The following is a 16270-nucleotide window of genomic DNA, read 5'->3' on the forward strand; positions in this document are numbered from 1 at the left end:
TATTTGAAAAGCAATACTTCCAGGAACAGGAGAAACTAGTATTACACTTATGTTAACTAACCAGAATTTAAATAAACACTTTAAGCAAGCAAACAGAATCAGACTTGTGAATTTGGAGAACTGATGGTTGCCAGAGTGAAAGGGGAGAGGATGGGCAAAATAGCTTAAGGGGGTTGGGAGACACAGGCTTCCACTTATGAAATTATGGAATAAATAAGTCACAGGAGTAAAAGGCACAGCATAGGGAATATAGTCAATGGTGTTTTAATAGCGATGTATGGTGACAGATGGTAGCTACACTTGTGGGGAGCAGAGCATCATGTATAAACTTGTCAAATCACTGTGTTGTACACCTGAAACTAATGTGACACAATGTGTCTACTATACTCAAAGAAAAATTACTAAAATTAGTAGTGGAAGGGAGAGGATAGAGGTGGGACACATGGTGGAGATACAGATGGACACACTGGGAAATAGTTGGTACCACTGAGGTAAGACAGGAAAGGGGCAAAGTGATTCTACCAAAAGGATAATTGGGGGCATTAAGCAAGATGAGGAACAGAGAAGGTCACAAAAATGGGTTAAGATGATGATTTTATTTTCTACAAATTGGCTTAAAGTGTCTGAAGAACAAAAACCATTCTTGAAACAAGCTTTATTTTTAACTGGTGTATCTTTTCTTTCCAGGTTACTTATATGATTAAGTCTGTTGCTTCCCACTGGATTTTTCTACTATTTTCTTACTGTTAATGTGGGCCAAAGGGGTAGAGTTATAACTATTTATAAGAAGTTACATAGAAGCTTAGACAACCAAAAGCCTTCTCTATTTTTTCTTTTATTAATAATTTTAGGATTGGTCACTCATGCACTTTCTAATAGGAGTTATAAATACCTATTTTCCATTAGCGTTGACCTAAGAAGTAACATTTGGGCTGAACATGAATACAGTCAATGCCAGTTTCTGCCTGTTTCGTTTAAAAAGTGAAATGGGAGCCTAACACTTCAGACTCAATTTTACACTCCACCAGGTCTATAAAATACAAAGCATTGCTATGTTGGCTGCTTAGATTGCAGGTTAAAGTTTAACTTTCTTACTTACGAATTGCCTTCTGCCAGTGGATATAGAGCAGCAAGTGTGATAGGCAGAAGTACTTTACACGAGCATTGGTCCGTCTTCGCTTCCATGCTTCCAGAAAAAAAAAAAGAACAATAAGACAAGTTCTGGGGCTAAGTAGGCAGAGGAACTTATTCACCTTTCAGCAAAGAGTTTGAGCCTTTGGGTAGAAAAAACAATTCCATGGTACATTGTAGTGTTCTCTGAATCTGCTCGACGGTAGACCTTCTCCAGTGAGTGTTCCTGGAAGTAATAAAATCACATTTAATTTATCTCAGTGACAGTGAAAAATTAATGAACACTTTAGGTGAACAGATGTTAGAAGGATGAGTGGCAAAATCATCATCATAATAACAGAAAGCATGCATGTAGACTCCTATGATGCACCTTATGCTATGCAAATCCTTTGTATGTATTATTATATTTAATCTTTAGTTATTTTTCATTCAGTAGGAGATAGAATTATTTTGTTGTTGTTGTTGGCATTTACTCCCTTAGTGATATCACTGAGTTTTAGGGTCTTGTGTATGATTTATATGGTGATGACTCTGACATTTACATCTTTAGCCCTGACCATGATTCTCAACTCCGGACCCATATAATCCATCCGGTCAGCTGACAACTCCACTTGGATGTCCAATTAGTGACTCTTCCATTAGAAGGAAGGTCTATATGAGCAAGGATTTTGTTGTTGTTGTTGGTGGTGGTGGTGGTCATTCTAGTGTCCATAGTGCCTTGAACAGTGCACCTGGCTCATAATAGGCACTCAATAAATAATTAAATGAATGAAAGAACGGACAAATTGTCTCTAATATCCAGAACTATGCTAGACATTAGTGGTAACAACATAACCGGGATAGATCTCTTGTCTCCAGATGGTCACATCACAGAAGAAATGACAGATATCCAAGCAGGTCAATGATCTGAAGCACTCAGAGCTGAAAATAGACAACCATGCATGCTGCGTGGGAGTCTGAGAATGCCTTTGCTCTCGAAAGCCTCATCCACGTTGAGATGATCCTTAAAGAGAATAGAGGGAGAAGAGGAGAAAGAAAGACAGATCCATGTAGAAAGAAATGGTGCAAGCTAGAGGATTAAAGTTGACAATGCAGGCTTCATTCAGAGAATAGCAAAGTGTCCAAGAGATGATGTCATAAGGTGTGTGGGGAAAAATGACAGGCAGTAAAAAGAAATTATTGTCTCAAATTCCATTCCAAAAACTGGTCCTTATTCCTTTGTTAAGACCAAACTGAAAGGGTATAAAAAGTCTATTTTAGGGGCGCCTGGGTGGCGCAGTCGGTTAAGCGTCCGACTTCAGCCAGGTCACGATCTCGCGGTCAGTGAGTTCGAGCCCCGCGTCAGGCTCTGGGCTGATGGCTCAGAGCCTGGAGCCTGTTTCCCATTCTGTGTCTCCCTCTCTCTCTGCCCCTCCCCCGTTCATGCTCTGTCTCTCTCTGTCCTAAAAATAAATAAATGTTGAAAAAAAAATTTAAAAAAAAAAGAAAAAGAAAAAGTCTATTTTATTTATTTTTTAAAAATTTTTAAAATGTTTATTTATTTTTGAGGGAGACAGAGTGTAAGCAGGGGAGGGGCAGAGAGAGAGGGAGGCACAGCATCCGAAGCAGGCTCCCGGCTCTGAGCTGTCAGCACAGAGCCCGATGCAGGGCTCAAACTCCTGAGCCGAAGTCAGATGCCTAACGGACTGAGCCAACAAGGCACCCCTAAAAGGTCTATTTTAAATGCTTTCTACACATTATTTCATTTCAATCTCTTGACAGCCCTTTGCAGTAAGTCCTATTATTGTCCTCCTTTATGGATGAAGAAACTGAGGCATAGAGAGGCTAAAGCACTTTGCCCAAGGTTACAGAGCTAACAAAAGTCAGCAAAGGGATTCAAACTCAAGAAGTATAATAACAGACTCCTCACTCCTGAAGATTCTAGAACAATGCTTCACTAGTAAGTGTGCAATAATTATTAATAATCATAATTGCTTCCCTTTATTGATCACTGTATGTAATTCAAACAGTCTCTCAAAACAACTTCATGAAATTTATATGAATATTATTCCCAGTTTATATATTTTAAAATTGAGGTTTGGGGAGGTCAAACACATCATCCAGGATCAGAATTGATGAATAGACTCAGGAGAGAGAAATTGGAGCAACTGAATAATTTGCTAGAACGCGTGCTCCCAGGCACCTTTCTTTTTATTGGAAGGGTGGCAACAGATGTTTCTGTCATTAACATTCGTAGTTCTACAAACAAGAACAATACTATGATTGTTTACTATGTGCAGGTCACACGTACAAGCTCATTTAACGCCCAAGGTCCCCCTACACTATACTCAGGTTAGATTTTATGCTCACCTTTATACTATTGAATGTATGGCAGATGTAAGGCACAGAGAGTCTTGCTAACTTATCCTAGTCACACATAAATGCCCAGATGACAGGTGGACTAAGCAATTGGCCTTTCTCTAAACCAAGAACTAGCTTAAACCTAAAAGGAACATAGCATAACCTAGATCACTGCTCAGTTTTCCTAATGCTCTGTTTTAAATAGGACCATGACAGATAAATGCTTTGTGGCAAAGAGTTACTGGCATCCCTGATATTAGCCCCAAAACATCCCCCTGATACGCTGCAAGATATGCAGCAATTTATTATTACTAACCTTACCCAAACTCTTTTTAACTCCCTAGGTAATAGACTCCAGCTGTTTATTCTTTACTTACTAAAGCAACACAAACCCAGTAACATCTTATGAATTGAACATTATATTTTACGTAAATAAAATTTCTATCTGTCTAGTTCATACCTGATAATGAGTGTTAACTAGACTTATTGTGGTGATCATTTTGCAAAATATGCAAATGTTGAGTCATTATGTTCTATAGCTAAAACTAGTATAATGTTATATATCAATTATACCTAAATAAACAAATGAATACCAAAAATTTCCATATGTTTATTCTTCTACAATGGGTTTTAAATTAATGTTTTAAAAATGTATCACCTGTATATTACCTTCTGAAAAAAAGTAAAGAGAATAAAGCCTTTTCCTAATGACCAAGATCAAAATTTGGTCATTGACTGATTTCCTGTTATTATTACTTACTATAGTATGTGCCTTTCCAACTTTATGTTTCCTCCTCTGTTCTCAGGCAATCAGCTGTCACTTCTAGACTTTAGAGTCATTAAACTTGGGTTTAAGTCCTCACTTATAGCTTCCAACTTCTATGTCCTTTGTAAGTTGCAACATTTCTTCCAACACTGATTTCCCTCATCCGTAAAAGCAGAGTGACAATATTTGTGCATAGGGTAACCGTGAGGTTTAGCTATAATAATAAAACTGAAAATAATTTTGTTTACTACAAAGTACCAGCTGTCAAATGTTAGGTATTATTATTGTGACTCTGGGCTTCTTTTAGTTTGCACTCCTCATTCCTATCCCCAGCTGCTTCCAATGTGGAGTTAGAAGCGTATTCAAATTGTGGCTATAATAAGCATGGGGACATCCTTAATGAGATAGGACTTGTGACAGGCATGTGGCAAATTGCTGTATGAGGAGTCAAGGAGAGCAGGATCTAGGCCCAGATCTGCTGCCAATGTGCCCAAAGGCCTTTGACATACAACCAGTAGTGCTAACACTCTATATTTTAATATAAATTTACAAAGTCAAGGGGCCGGATTCAAAAGCTGTTCAATGCGAGGGTGGCTAGGTGGCTCAGTTGAGTGGCAGACTCTTGATTTTGGCTCAGGTCATATCTTGCCTCAGGTCATGATCTCACGGTTCCTGAGATCCTGCACTGTCAGCGTGGAACCTGCTTGGGATTTTCTCCCTCTCTCTCTCTGCCCCTCCCAGCTCATTCTCTCTCTGTCTCTCTCTCTCTCTCTCTCTCTCTCTCTCTCAAAATAAATAAACAGTAAAAAAAAAAAAAAAAGAACTTCAATTCTAAGGTAACTCTATTTTCTGCCTAGAGCCCCTTTGCTACTAATTTTCTGATTCTAGGTTGGGTGTGTGATTTCCAGATAAGTGAAGGATCATTCTCCTTCCTTTTCTCTGGCAGGCGGAACAACACAATAGTTACTTATGTGAATCCTTGCACCGGACTATCCAGAGTTCATGCTCTGGCCATGTAACCTTGGGCAAGTTACCTCGTCTCTCTGTGCCAGTGTCTTCATCTGTAGAACAGAATTTAGTGTCCATAGTGTGCTGATGGGGATTTTAGGAGTTCATATAAGTAAAGTGCTTACACAGAGCAAACGCTATAAAAAATGCTGTGCTATTGTTATTTGATTTTAGAGACAAACTAGAGAAAGTCTGTCAAACTTGAAGAGAAAATTTTTCTTTAGGCCATTTTTAATTTGGTGAGCTATCATGGGCTTTATCTCTCTCCATGTTTCACTGTTTTTTAAATTTTCTCTTTGATCGTATTTCCTCTCAGCTGTTGACTTTCCTGGCTAGAATATCAATCTGTTGGGTCTATCTTTATGTGTAAGTTCAATCACATCCCTTGTTTCCTTCTTCCCAAACCCCAGCATTTCTACTGTAGATTTTCTCTCTGTGTATAATGACTTGCAATATAATTTTTACATTGCTCATTTACCAAAGAGCAAGTAAGACCCACCATCTAGGAAATCAGATCTCCTATCATAAGGAGTCACGCATGGCTTGCTGCAGTAATAATATGGTTAACACTAATAACAAGCGTTCCAATTAGGTGATTCTATTTTAAAATCTAAGCTTGTGTGAAGAGTTATTATTTATGTTTCTAAATAAGGTGGAGAAAATCCATTCATAAGTTCTGTGAAAAATATCTCCAGCCATTTAACTCTGAGTAGTTATATTTTATAAGTGCTTGAATTCGGTCATGAAATTGGAGAGTGATTCAAGCTCTCCTGGAACGGAGATTTCAGTGTCATTGCCCACAACCACCTCTAACAGAAGACATTCAAAATAATTGGCCATTTTGGAAATACTTTTCATTTCCTATCTGATATATATTTATGTAAATGTTGAATAGTATAAAGTACAAATTATAAAGGCTTTCTTGGTCCCAACACCTTTTCAGGGCCAGAACTGAATAAACACATGTCTGACTAACAAAAATTGGGGGGATTCTAGTTGTTCAGGGTGGTCTGGGATGTGCTAGGCCTCCCACAGTGTTTTGGGTGGATTGATTGCTTTCTACTCCTGGTCTGTGCTCCATTAGCTTGGAGTTAATTGCTCATGTACTCTGCATGTGCAACTGAAAATAGCTCTGGGTGAGTGGATAGGTGTGTGGTCATGAACACAGCAAGAGTCGAGAGGGCTCCCAGATCTTCCTTTTTTTGAGATAAAGCATTTAATGTTGGCAAGGTTTAAACAGTTGCTTACAGCACTTGTCCCAGGTTTGAACTCCCCATCCGGAGAAGTCAAATGATTGAACGGAAAATAGGAAGACAGGTTTGTGTCAGATCTCACCTCCCCCACTTACCAGCTCTGCAGACTTCAGCAAATTCCTTAATCCTGAAAACCAGTTTCCTCAACTGAGTACAACGCCGGCCCCTCTGATACTGTGAAGGTTGGAGTTAAGGAATGGAGCGCTGGTGTATATGGCATCCTATCAATGCCTGTTCAAAGTTTCAAAATAGGAAGAAAGAGAGGAAAGAAATTCCATTGGTGCCATGTGCAATAGCTTTTGAAATCTTCACATGGACAGCTTTATCTCTGTCCTGCTGGGTCAGATGTGAACATTAACGAAACAATAGCTAACATCTTCTCCTTATTCTAGCAGGTCTCACAAATAGTTTCCAACATGTAATAGTCAAGAATCTTCAAGCACTATTTAGCATAAATCTAAAACCTGGAGTAAAAATCACCCCCACCTCCAATAACTGCCGCCGAACCAAGCTTCTGTAAATCATTTGTAACATTATCATTAGGAGGTGATCACCCTCATCATGATTTTATTGCCACACTGATTAAGTCACAATTAAACCAATTTAATAAAGGGTAAACATTGGGAATAAAGACTCACAGGTTACTTTTATACATGAGATAAAGCAATATAAGTCAAGCCAGCTGAATCTTTGGCTAGCCAAATCAATTTCAGCTCAAATAGAATTAAAATAATTTTTTTTAATGTTTATTTATTTTTGAGCAAGAGACAGAGTGGGAGTCAGGGAGGGGCAGAGAGAGAGAGAGGGAGACAGAATACGAAGCAGGCTCCAGGCTCTGAGCTGTCAGCACAGAGCCCCACAAGGGGTCAGAACCCATGAACCGTGAGATCGTGACCTGAGCCGAAGTCAGATGCTTAACCGACTGAGCCACCCAGGAGCCCCTCAAATAGAATTTAAAAGTCATGGTATTTATGATTCATTTTATAATAAAAAATGGATACATTATGTAAAGAAGGGTCATGTTGTATTAAGAAATGGACCTCCTATAGATACATCTACTATGTTTGGGAGGCTTATTCATTGATTTCCCTTTTTTTTTTTTTTTCTAATTGAGCATCTTTAGTGTGCCTAACTAGATACTGTCAGACTCATGTAGCCAGTGGTCTGGCAGGACCTAGGTAGAAGGAGGCAGTAGCCTCCCAGTGTCCATGCTATGATGAAGCAAGTCTCCTCTCTATGTGCCCAGCCTGGGTTCTAAACCAACTTTCCGAATGGAGTGACATTGTTCATAAAATGGTTTTATATCAGCATTACAGCCTTTGTTTCCAAAAACCTGTTTTAGGGAGGCAGACCTCACACTCATATTTGTTTGTAAAGCAAGATGTTCTGTAGTTATGTTCTGGAGGGTATGGTTTGATCTCGGGTAGAGTCAGGTTTGCATAAGTGTAGGTCGGGCAGTAATCTTCTACTGTACTGTAAGAGAAGTTGTGAGAAGGAGGAGAAAGTCGCCTATTTTTAAAACTCATTCTGTAAATTCCAATTTCCAGCCCACCTGAGTCACGACCTGAAGGGACTATTTACTCAGATGTAGGACAACCTTGGCCCTGAGAGAGTTAAATCTAGGAAACAAATAACAAAAAGAGACAGCTGGGAAGCTCAAGGATGTCTGGGTTTGGGAATTAGTTGTCTGATTAAAATTAAATCTGTTAGAAGATTCATGAATTAAAATGCTGTTTGTATTCAGCTTGTCTCGGGATGCAAAAGCAGCACAGAATTAGCAACTCAGCAAGATGCCTGCCTACTTAAATCTTGGCAGAGGCCTGAACATGATTCAGGTGGCCAGGGTCCCACCTGGTTCTGGTTTTAATCTCGGACAAACCACCCAGCCTTCTTGAACCTCCATTTCTGGGCAGCCAAATGTGTCAAAGCAAACAGACTTTTCGGTGTTTTTCCACCTCTGAGACAGCATCCCTTCCACACCTATTCTCTTTGTTTCTAAATCAGTACAGTTTCAACAGCCACCATGGTGATCTCTCGAAGGCGCTCAGACAGGTTTCCCCTGAGGTATGGGGGGTTCACTGGCAGCCTGAAACATTTTTCTGCTAGGATTTTAGACCAAAATATATAACTGTTGCCATCTTTAAAACCAGGGATCAAATCCCAGCTCTGTCCCTTACTAGCTATGTGACCCTGAGTAAGTTACTTAAGCTCTGTAAGTCCCAGTTTATTCCTTGTAAAATAAAGGCAAGAATAGGTCTCCCACAGCATTTTCATCAGTATTTAAATGAGATGATACACAGTCAGAGCAAAAGCTCTCTGTAGAGTCATGATTTTTATTAACAATCTCAGCAGAATGCTTAAAAAATTGGACTTTAAGGTGCTAAAGACACCTGTGTGCCTCATGACTAACCAGTGATTTGACCTTGAACAAGTTAGACCTTCCAAACCATAGTTTTCTCATCTATAAAACAGGGATGCAGATCCCTCTTTTGAAGGGTGTTGCAAAGATTAGATGATATCATTGGCTTCCCGACTGTCTCGTGCTCACTGAGCAAACTTTCCGGGTAACAAGACCCGCTTTTATTAGTGTTGTGGATCATTTGAATATATGTGGGTGTATCCGTTTCCTAGGACTACCATAACAGAACGCCACTGACTGGAGGGCTTGAACAGCAAACTTATGTTCTCACAGTGCTGGAGGCTGCAAGTCCAAAATCAAGATGCCTGCAGAGTTGGTTTCTCCTGACACCTCTCCCACTGGCTTGCAGATGGCTGCTTCCTTGCTGTGCTCACACACGGCCTTTCCTGTGTGTGTGTGTATTCCTGGTGTCTCTCTCTCTTCTTATAAAGACACCAGTTACATTGGATCAGGGTCCCTATGACCCCATTTAATGTTAACACTGCCTTAAAAGCTATATCTCTAGGGGCACCTGGGTGGCTCAGTTGGCTGAGTATCCGACTTTGGCTCAGGTCATGATCTCTCACCATTCATGAGTTCAAGGCCCACGTCAGACTTTGCCCTGATGTTGGGGAGCCTGCTTCAGATTTTGTCTCCCTATCTCTCTGTCCCTCTGCTAGCTCACACCCACTCTCTATCTCAAACTTAAATAAACATTAAATAAAAACCTTTTAAAAGCTGTATCTGTACACACAGCCATATTGGAGGTTAAGCCTTCAACATACAAATTTTAAAGGGACACAATTCAACCCACAATGGGGCCAGAAGTCAGAATGCTGGGATTAAGGAGAAAGCAGGAGGTTGACAATGGGCCCAGTGGACCTAGACCACTTATCTGAGACATTTGACAGTGCAGAAAGGAGAGGAGAAAAAAAAAAGGTTATTTTTATCATTGTTACTTCTGTGTTGAGAGAGAATATGACAAAGTAGAAAGAACATTTGACATCATGGATTTGGGTGTAAGCCCTGTGTCTGTATTTCTCCTATGTGACATCTGGTCACTCATTTTTTCACCTCTATAAGACTGAGTACCATATGTGTAAAAAAAAGTGGACAATTACGGGGTGCCTAGGTTAAGTGACCAACTTCAGCTCAGGTCATGATCTCATGGCTCATGGGTTCGAGTCCCGCATCGGGCTCTGTGCTGAACGCTTGCTTAGAGCCTGGAGCCTGCTTTGGATTCTATGTCTCCTTCTCTCTCTGCCCCTCCCCTGCTTGTGCTCTGTCTCACTCCATCTCTCAAAAATAAATAAATGTATAAAAAAATGTTTTTAATGGACAATTATATTTGAGGTTATTTTGAGGACTTGAATTATATCAATGGAGCACCTAGCCCATCTCCTAGCACATAACAAAGGCTCAATTAAATGTTAAGCACTGTATTAAAATCCTCCCAAATGCATGGTCTTAAAGTGAACTCTGGAGAGCACGGCATGATTCTGCACAGGAGGGTGAGGAGGCTGGAAGGTTCCACAGGTTTCACAGTCTTGTGCAGAATCATGCTGTGCTCTCCAGTTTGCCTGCAGGAATCAGCCATGAGGGAGTGAGGCGGTGTTGCTTTTTTAACTTATGCTGGTGATTGCTGATGATTTCAGGTATGTTTTTAGAGCCTGTCAGCCTTCTAGATATAGAAACAGCCCTTTGGCAGGTAAGAGTCATTAAGAAGTAAGGCACCAGTCAGCTGGGAGAACAAGAGTCCGCAGGCAGTTGCTTCAAGTGTGGTGCTTTGAATACTGCGTGTGATGCCCATCCTATCACACACTTAATTCAATTACACTGACCCTCCGGCTCTGGGTTTTTTGTCTCAGTCTCAGCATCAGCAAGTCTGTGACAGCTGGAGGGAAACACTGTGTTGGTGATGCAGTTCAGATTGCTGTGTGGTTACAGAGGCCAAGGAGTGAATGCACTGTTTTGTTTCTTTCCAGTGGAAGGGTCAGTGGGTCTAGAGAAGGTTATGCTATGATTAAACGACTACTCTGAAAATATGATTAAAAATGCCCCTGCTTTTGCCTATACTGTGTTTCTCAGAACAATGCGTGGTGGACACAGTAATTCCAAAGAAGGCATTTAAGGTCTACCAATGGTCCACAAACCTCAGTTTGAGAAATGATTTTCTAGAGGGCAGCTAAGGTTCAAGAGGTTCCAGGGGAATAGAAACTTCAGTAGTAACATCATTTGCTTACTGATTCATTGATTCACCATACAATTCTTGAGTGACTATGGGGCATCCGACTGTTGGGTCCAGAGGATATACAGATCTGTAAGGCTTTGCCCCTGTCTTCAAGGGACTCGCAATGCATAAGACAGGCATGAACAGGTCATAATGTCATGTTTTCAATGCTGCATGAGAAATACGTATGGTGTGAGAAGTCTGCCTAGGGAGCTACCAGTTCTGCATGGTGCAGCAATCTGGAAAGGCTTGCGAGGAGGGAGTAGTATTTGAATTAGATCAGTATACACACACACACACACACACACACATGCACACACACACAATATAATTATATAAATTATATTGTAAATGACACAAAGGAAGTTTACGTGAGAATATTTTTCAAGAAAGCAGAGTCTATCTATTATCTATTTACATTATGTCTGCTCCACAGCCTTTATTCCTGCATTACAATATTTATTTATTTACTTACTTACTTGTTTATTCTGCAACTACAGTAACAACAACACCGTCTAATTCATTGGATCAACAGAAATCTTAGGGAGCACCTCCTCGCTAAGCTCAGGACTTCTTGAGTAGAATCAACCCATTCCACTCAAATGTTCCAGTGAATGAAGGAGAAAATTGAAGGAGCCCCACTTGGGCTTTTTTGATTTTCCCCATAAAGCCCAATCTGAGGTCAATTTGTTAATGCCTAGCTGCCATTTCCCCACTACTTTCAGACCTTTGCACATCCTTCAGGTGCATATCTCGCTTACTTTCTCATCGATTTTATGCTTGTCAGCTCAAGTTTATTCTTGGGCTTCCCATCTTTTCATGTCCCATTTATTATTCTTATCCATCCGTCACTATTCTGCAGCTTTTCCATCTCACTGCTCCAAAATAATCTATTATAATATGAAAAGTACAAAGCACATGTCTGATTTTATCCCCTCTTCTTCATTTTGACAAACACATCCATTCAGCACATGTCTGATTTTATCCCCTCTTCCTCATTTTGACAAACACATCCATTCCAAGTATTTGTTTGATCACGATTATTGGTCTTTTGCAAACTTGAGGGAAGTCATTAGGACATCCCAACATTAGAGTTCTGCTGAAACTAACTTTTCCCTGCTGTGTGATAGCTCTGCCCCAACACTGCACTTAGTGAGACAGGGCAGGAAGTAGGTACAGGTGTTGGCGAGAGGCAGCATTAAGTATCAAAATGGTGGGACTTTTAACAACAATGACATTTCCAACTGACACATGAGACCTGGAATTGGAGCGCTAGTGGCCTGGGTGCAGAGCTAATGAAAAGGAGCTCTTCTCCTGAACCTCACTTGTCTGAGTTAGGAATCCATAGCTAAGAGGAAGGAATATAATGGAGGCTAGCAAGTCATGGTGTCAGAGCTGGTCCTGGATACTTCTGTCCCTGGTGAGTTATTTAGCTAAGGTGTCGATTGGACTATGGCAGGAAGAATTTATTAGGCCTCCATTGGGCCCCACTGCAAAGAAGGTAAAATTAATCAAGGATGGTATACTTTAAGACCTGAGCACCCAGATCCTAACATATTCCATCACCTCCCATCTCGTGTTCTACATAACTCTAGGGCAAATATGTAGAGGTTACCAGATGTGACTTGTGGGGAAAAGGAAAATGGAAAAATACCCTTTGGGGTCAATTGGGTTAAACAAAGTTAACCAGAATTGTTTATTGCAGGTCCTATGGAAAATTAATTTCCACTGTTTTGGTCTCAAACTACGTTAATATTTACAGCATTTCCAAAATTTATATGGACACAAAATTGTTTTTACATCAAAGAGCATCTTTGAAAAATTATAGTGTAAATATAACTCACAAAGCAAAGTTCAATATTTTAGAGTTTATTTCTAGCTATAGACCCCCCTGGCTGCAGAATACAGTCTAGCCAGCAGTTCCCCCCCAGTCCAGTCCATCCAGCATCCATGAAGACTGGTTTTATGCCAGTCAAATCGGGGGCTGGTTACTTTATTCACTTCAGCACCCGACCTGACTATTTGTATCCCCAAGCCAAATATTTGATTTCAGTGGAATCCTCAGAGAGTATTGCAGAGTCCCACCTCATAGTTGTGTGACACATAGGGTGGAACTAATTGTCATTGAACTGAAATTCCATTTTATAACCAGTATTTGTTATATGCACAAATTTCTGGTTTTAAGGTTATTCGTGACTTTGTGCACTTTTCAAACTGTAGTATAAAAATGCTAGTCTCGTAGTACCTAATGATTAGAGTTTGTGGGGAAGAAAGATTATGTGGTATTGTCTTAGCTTCATTCTGTAAGTTATGGGAAATGTAAAGACTATTAGCCATATGAGAATCCTTCCTCTGGAAAAATCACAGACATCCAGTAAATGTTTCATTGCTTTCCTGTGTTGTTGTGTATACGTATTGGTGAGCCATGACTGTTCTTCAGACTCTTTTTGGTTCTTCTCCACAGACAGCGTGGAAGATGAACTGGAGATGGCCACCGTCCGGCATCGGCCTGAGGCTCTGGAGCTTCTGGAAGCCCAGAGCAAATTTACCAAGAAGGAGCTCCAGATTCTTTACAGAGGATTTAAGAATGTAAGGACTTTCTTTTTGACTTTATTTTCACACTATTCTCAGCAAATATATGCTTCTGTGAGAGCCCCATCATATGCACATTTCGAACAGATCTTTCCTAGATATGAATATTGTCAATATCCATTTGGACTTTGAGTCATTTTGGCACAAGAATGCTCTACAATGTGGGTGGACATTCTTAATTCAATTCGAAGTTGTTTTTTTTTTTCTTTTTTGGCTATAATTACATCATTCCAATAAGCTTCAAATATTTCTACATTACTGAACTATAGTCTCATGTTTGACTTGAATCTTGACTATAGATTAAGGCCCATCAAACAACACCATTCCTAGCATTGGAGAAGAGTCACTATAAGTTTCTAAAAGACCATGCTACCAATGACTCTAGACCACAGGTGTCTGTAGGTCATCCCTGCATCTGGTTTTTTGTGATCCAGGTACACCCATGATTCTCCTTTCTGAGTGAATCATCTTCAAAAGCGGTGATAGTCCATACATACCAGAGGGTGAGGGTGAGATACAATGAATGGTCTGGACAATTGATCAGGGACATACTCTCATTGAATACTTGGTATGTTGTGTTCAGTATTAACCTAGATACTGTAGGTTATTCAAAAGTCAGAAAAGATATTCTTCTGTTCTCAAGCTCATGGTCTATAGGGAGAGAAGTCTTATCATGAATTTATGAATTTATTTATGAAAGCATTTCATCCTTAAAAGTATCAAATTGTTGTATATCAAATGGCATACATAGGCCAACATGTATTATGTACTTACACATATATAAACCATAGAGCTACAGGTACCCTTTGAGATCCAAATTAAATTACATTGATGCTTCCTCAAGTCTTCCCCCTAACAGCACCGTTACATGGCCTGTGGACTCTATAGTGTCCAAAGAGTTCTGCTAATTCCATCCTCTTCCAATCTGACTACCTCAGTTGCTACCTCTGTCTATCCTCATGCAGACCAGATGAGAAACTCCACCTCTTCTATGGTATCTACACAAAAATTTCCCCAGGGAATTGGTAACACTGGTCGACTTTTCAGAATATTTTTATAGGGTGCCATCATGCATACTGCACACATACTTCCAGCATCTCGCTGACTCCACGGGGTCTCTGTCCACCCCATTTCTGCTCCTCACTACTTTCCTTGCCTGGGCATTCTAAATCTCTGTATCCCCATTACTAATCTGAAGCCTGGTTCTCTGCTAACACCCAGGCTTTTGTGGGGGTAGGTTGAGTGGGAAGGGGGGGAGATGTCATGGAGGTAGGCACTTGCTCCACACAGACGGGACTCTCACTAAAAGAATCTTGATGTGCAGTCTCTCAAGATGACACATGTAAATCAACATGCATAAAGAGAAAGTGACTTTGAAAATGAGGCTAGAGAATTATTAGTCACATCTATGCTGCACAGTTTGCAGAGAGAGCAAACACAAAAAGCAGCTGCGAAAACTACTGGCCACAGCAATCAGATACAGAATGGTTGTCAAATAAAGGAAAACTTAATCCAACCCCTCAGAATCCCTGCTACGTTATCACTCCACTGCTGTGACTGTAGGTCTCTCCATTTGGGGTCAGGCTGCCTTTCATCCCGTTTGTTGCAAATTGAAATCATGATTACTGCCATCGTTAACCTCCAGAGGCAGCATCTCTGCGGGTTGGTCTTCTCCAAGTGGCACTTCACAGAAATTGTCCAGGCTCTGACATCTGCAGTCTTTTATTTTTGTTTTTTATTTTATTTTTATTGCTCTCTTTTATTTTTGATTTTGCTTACTTATCCTCTTTTCTTCCTCTTCTCCTCTCCTCCTTTTCCAAACACCTTTTCTTTCCCCATTTCCCACCCTTCTGATCTTTGCTCTATTTCTTTTTCCTGTGTTCACTCCTTCCTACCTCCTTTGTCTCTTCTCCTTGTTATTTCACTTTATTTCCTTTATTTCACTTCTCTCCTTTCCTTCCTCTTTTCCTATTTTTCTCTTCTCTCTTCATCAAGTTATCTGGTCCCCCCCCATTTTGCCCCATGAGAAATTTCCATTGGACCTGAATGTGCCCAAAGCATATTCACATACTCCTTTACAACAAAGGACTCCAAGATTTGCTCAGAAAATATTAATTGATGTCTCTGATAAATAAAACACAGTTGTTCTTTACATTTTGGTTATTTTCCCTTAGTCAAATGTACAACTCTAATAAATATACCCTGTAATATATCAAGAGAGGCATGAAAGCAGAGAAGTGGCTCTCATGTTTTACAGGATGGCAGCAATCTGAACCAGCTTAGCATCAGAGAAAGCAAACCGACTACTCTTGGTTTCCTGAACACCAATTATCTTAAGCGCATAAAATAAAAAAATCATTTCCATGGAACAAATTGGGTTATTTATTTTTATTTATTTTTAATTTTTTTTAAGTTTATTTATTTTTTGAGAGACAGAGAGAGACAGAGCATGAGCAGGGGAAGGGCAGAGAGAGAGGGAGTCACAGAATCCAAAGCAGGCTCCAGGCTCTGAGCTGGCAGCACAGAGCCTGATATGGGGCTCAAACTTGTGA

The 16270-nt window shown here is 40.2% G+C and overlaps 1 protein-coding gene across 5 annotated transcripts in view; it reads left to right on the plus strand.

Annotated features, from left to right (window-relative positions):
- The window catches only part of KCNIP4 (potassium voltage-gated channel interacting protein 4), a 1162373-nt gene that overhangs the window by 1037766 nt on the left and 108337 nt on the right, over nt 1-16270 (plus strand). For all 5 annotated transcript variants that reach the window (XM_043553534.1, XM_043553504.1, XM_043553525.1 and 2 more), the window contains one exon: nt 13591-13715. In XM_043553534.1, coding sequence (XP_043409469.1) covers nt 13591-13715 — 125 coding nt within the window. The remainder of the gene's footprint in view (nt 1-13590; nt 13716-16270) is intronic.

The sequence above is a fragment of the Prionailurus bengalensis genome, chromosome B1 (assembly GCF_016509475.1).
Source record: "Prionailurus bengalensis isolate Pbe53 chromosome B1, Fcat_Pben_1.1_paternal_pri, whole genome shotgun sequence".
NCBI lineage: Eukaryota > Metazoa > Chordata > Mammalia > Carnivora > Felidae > Prionailurus > Prionailurus bengalensis.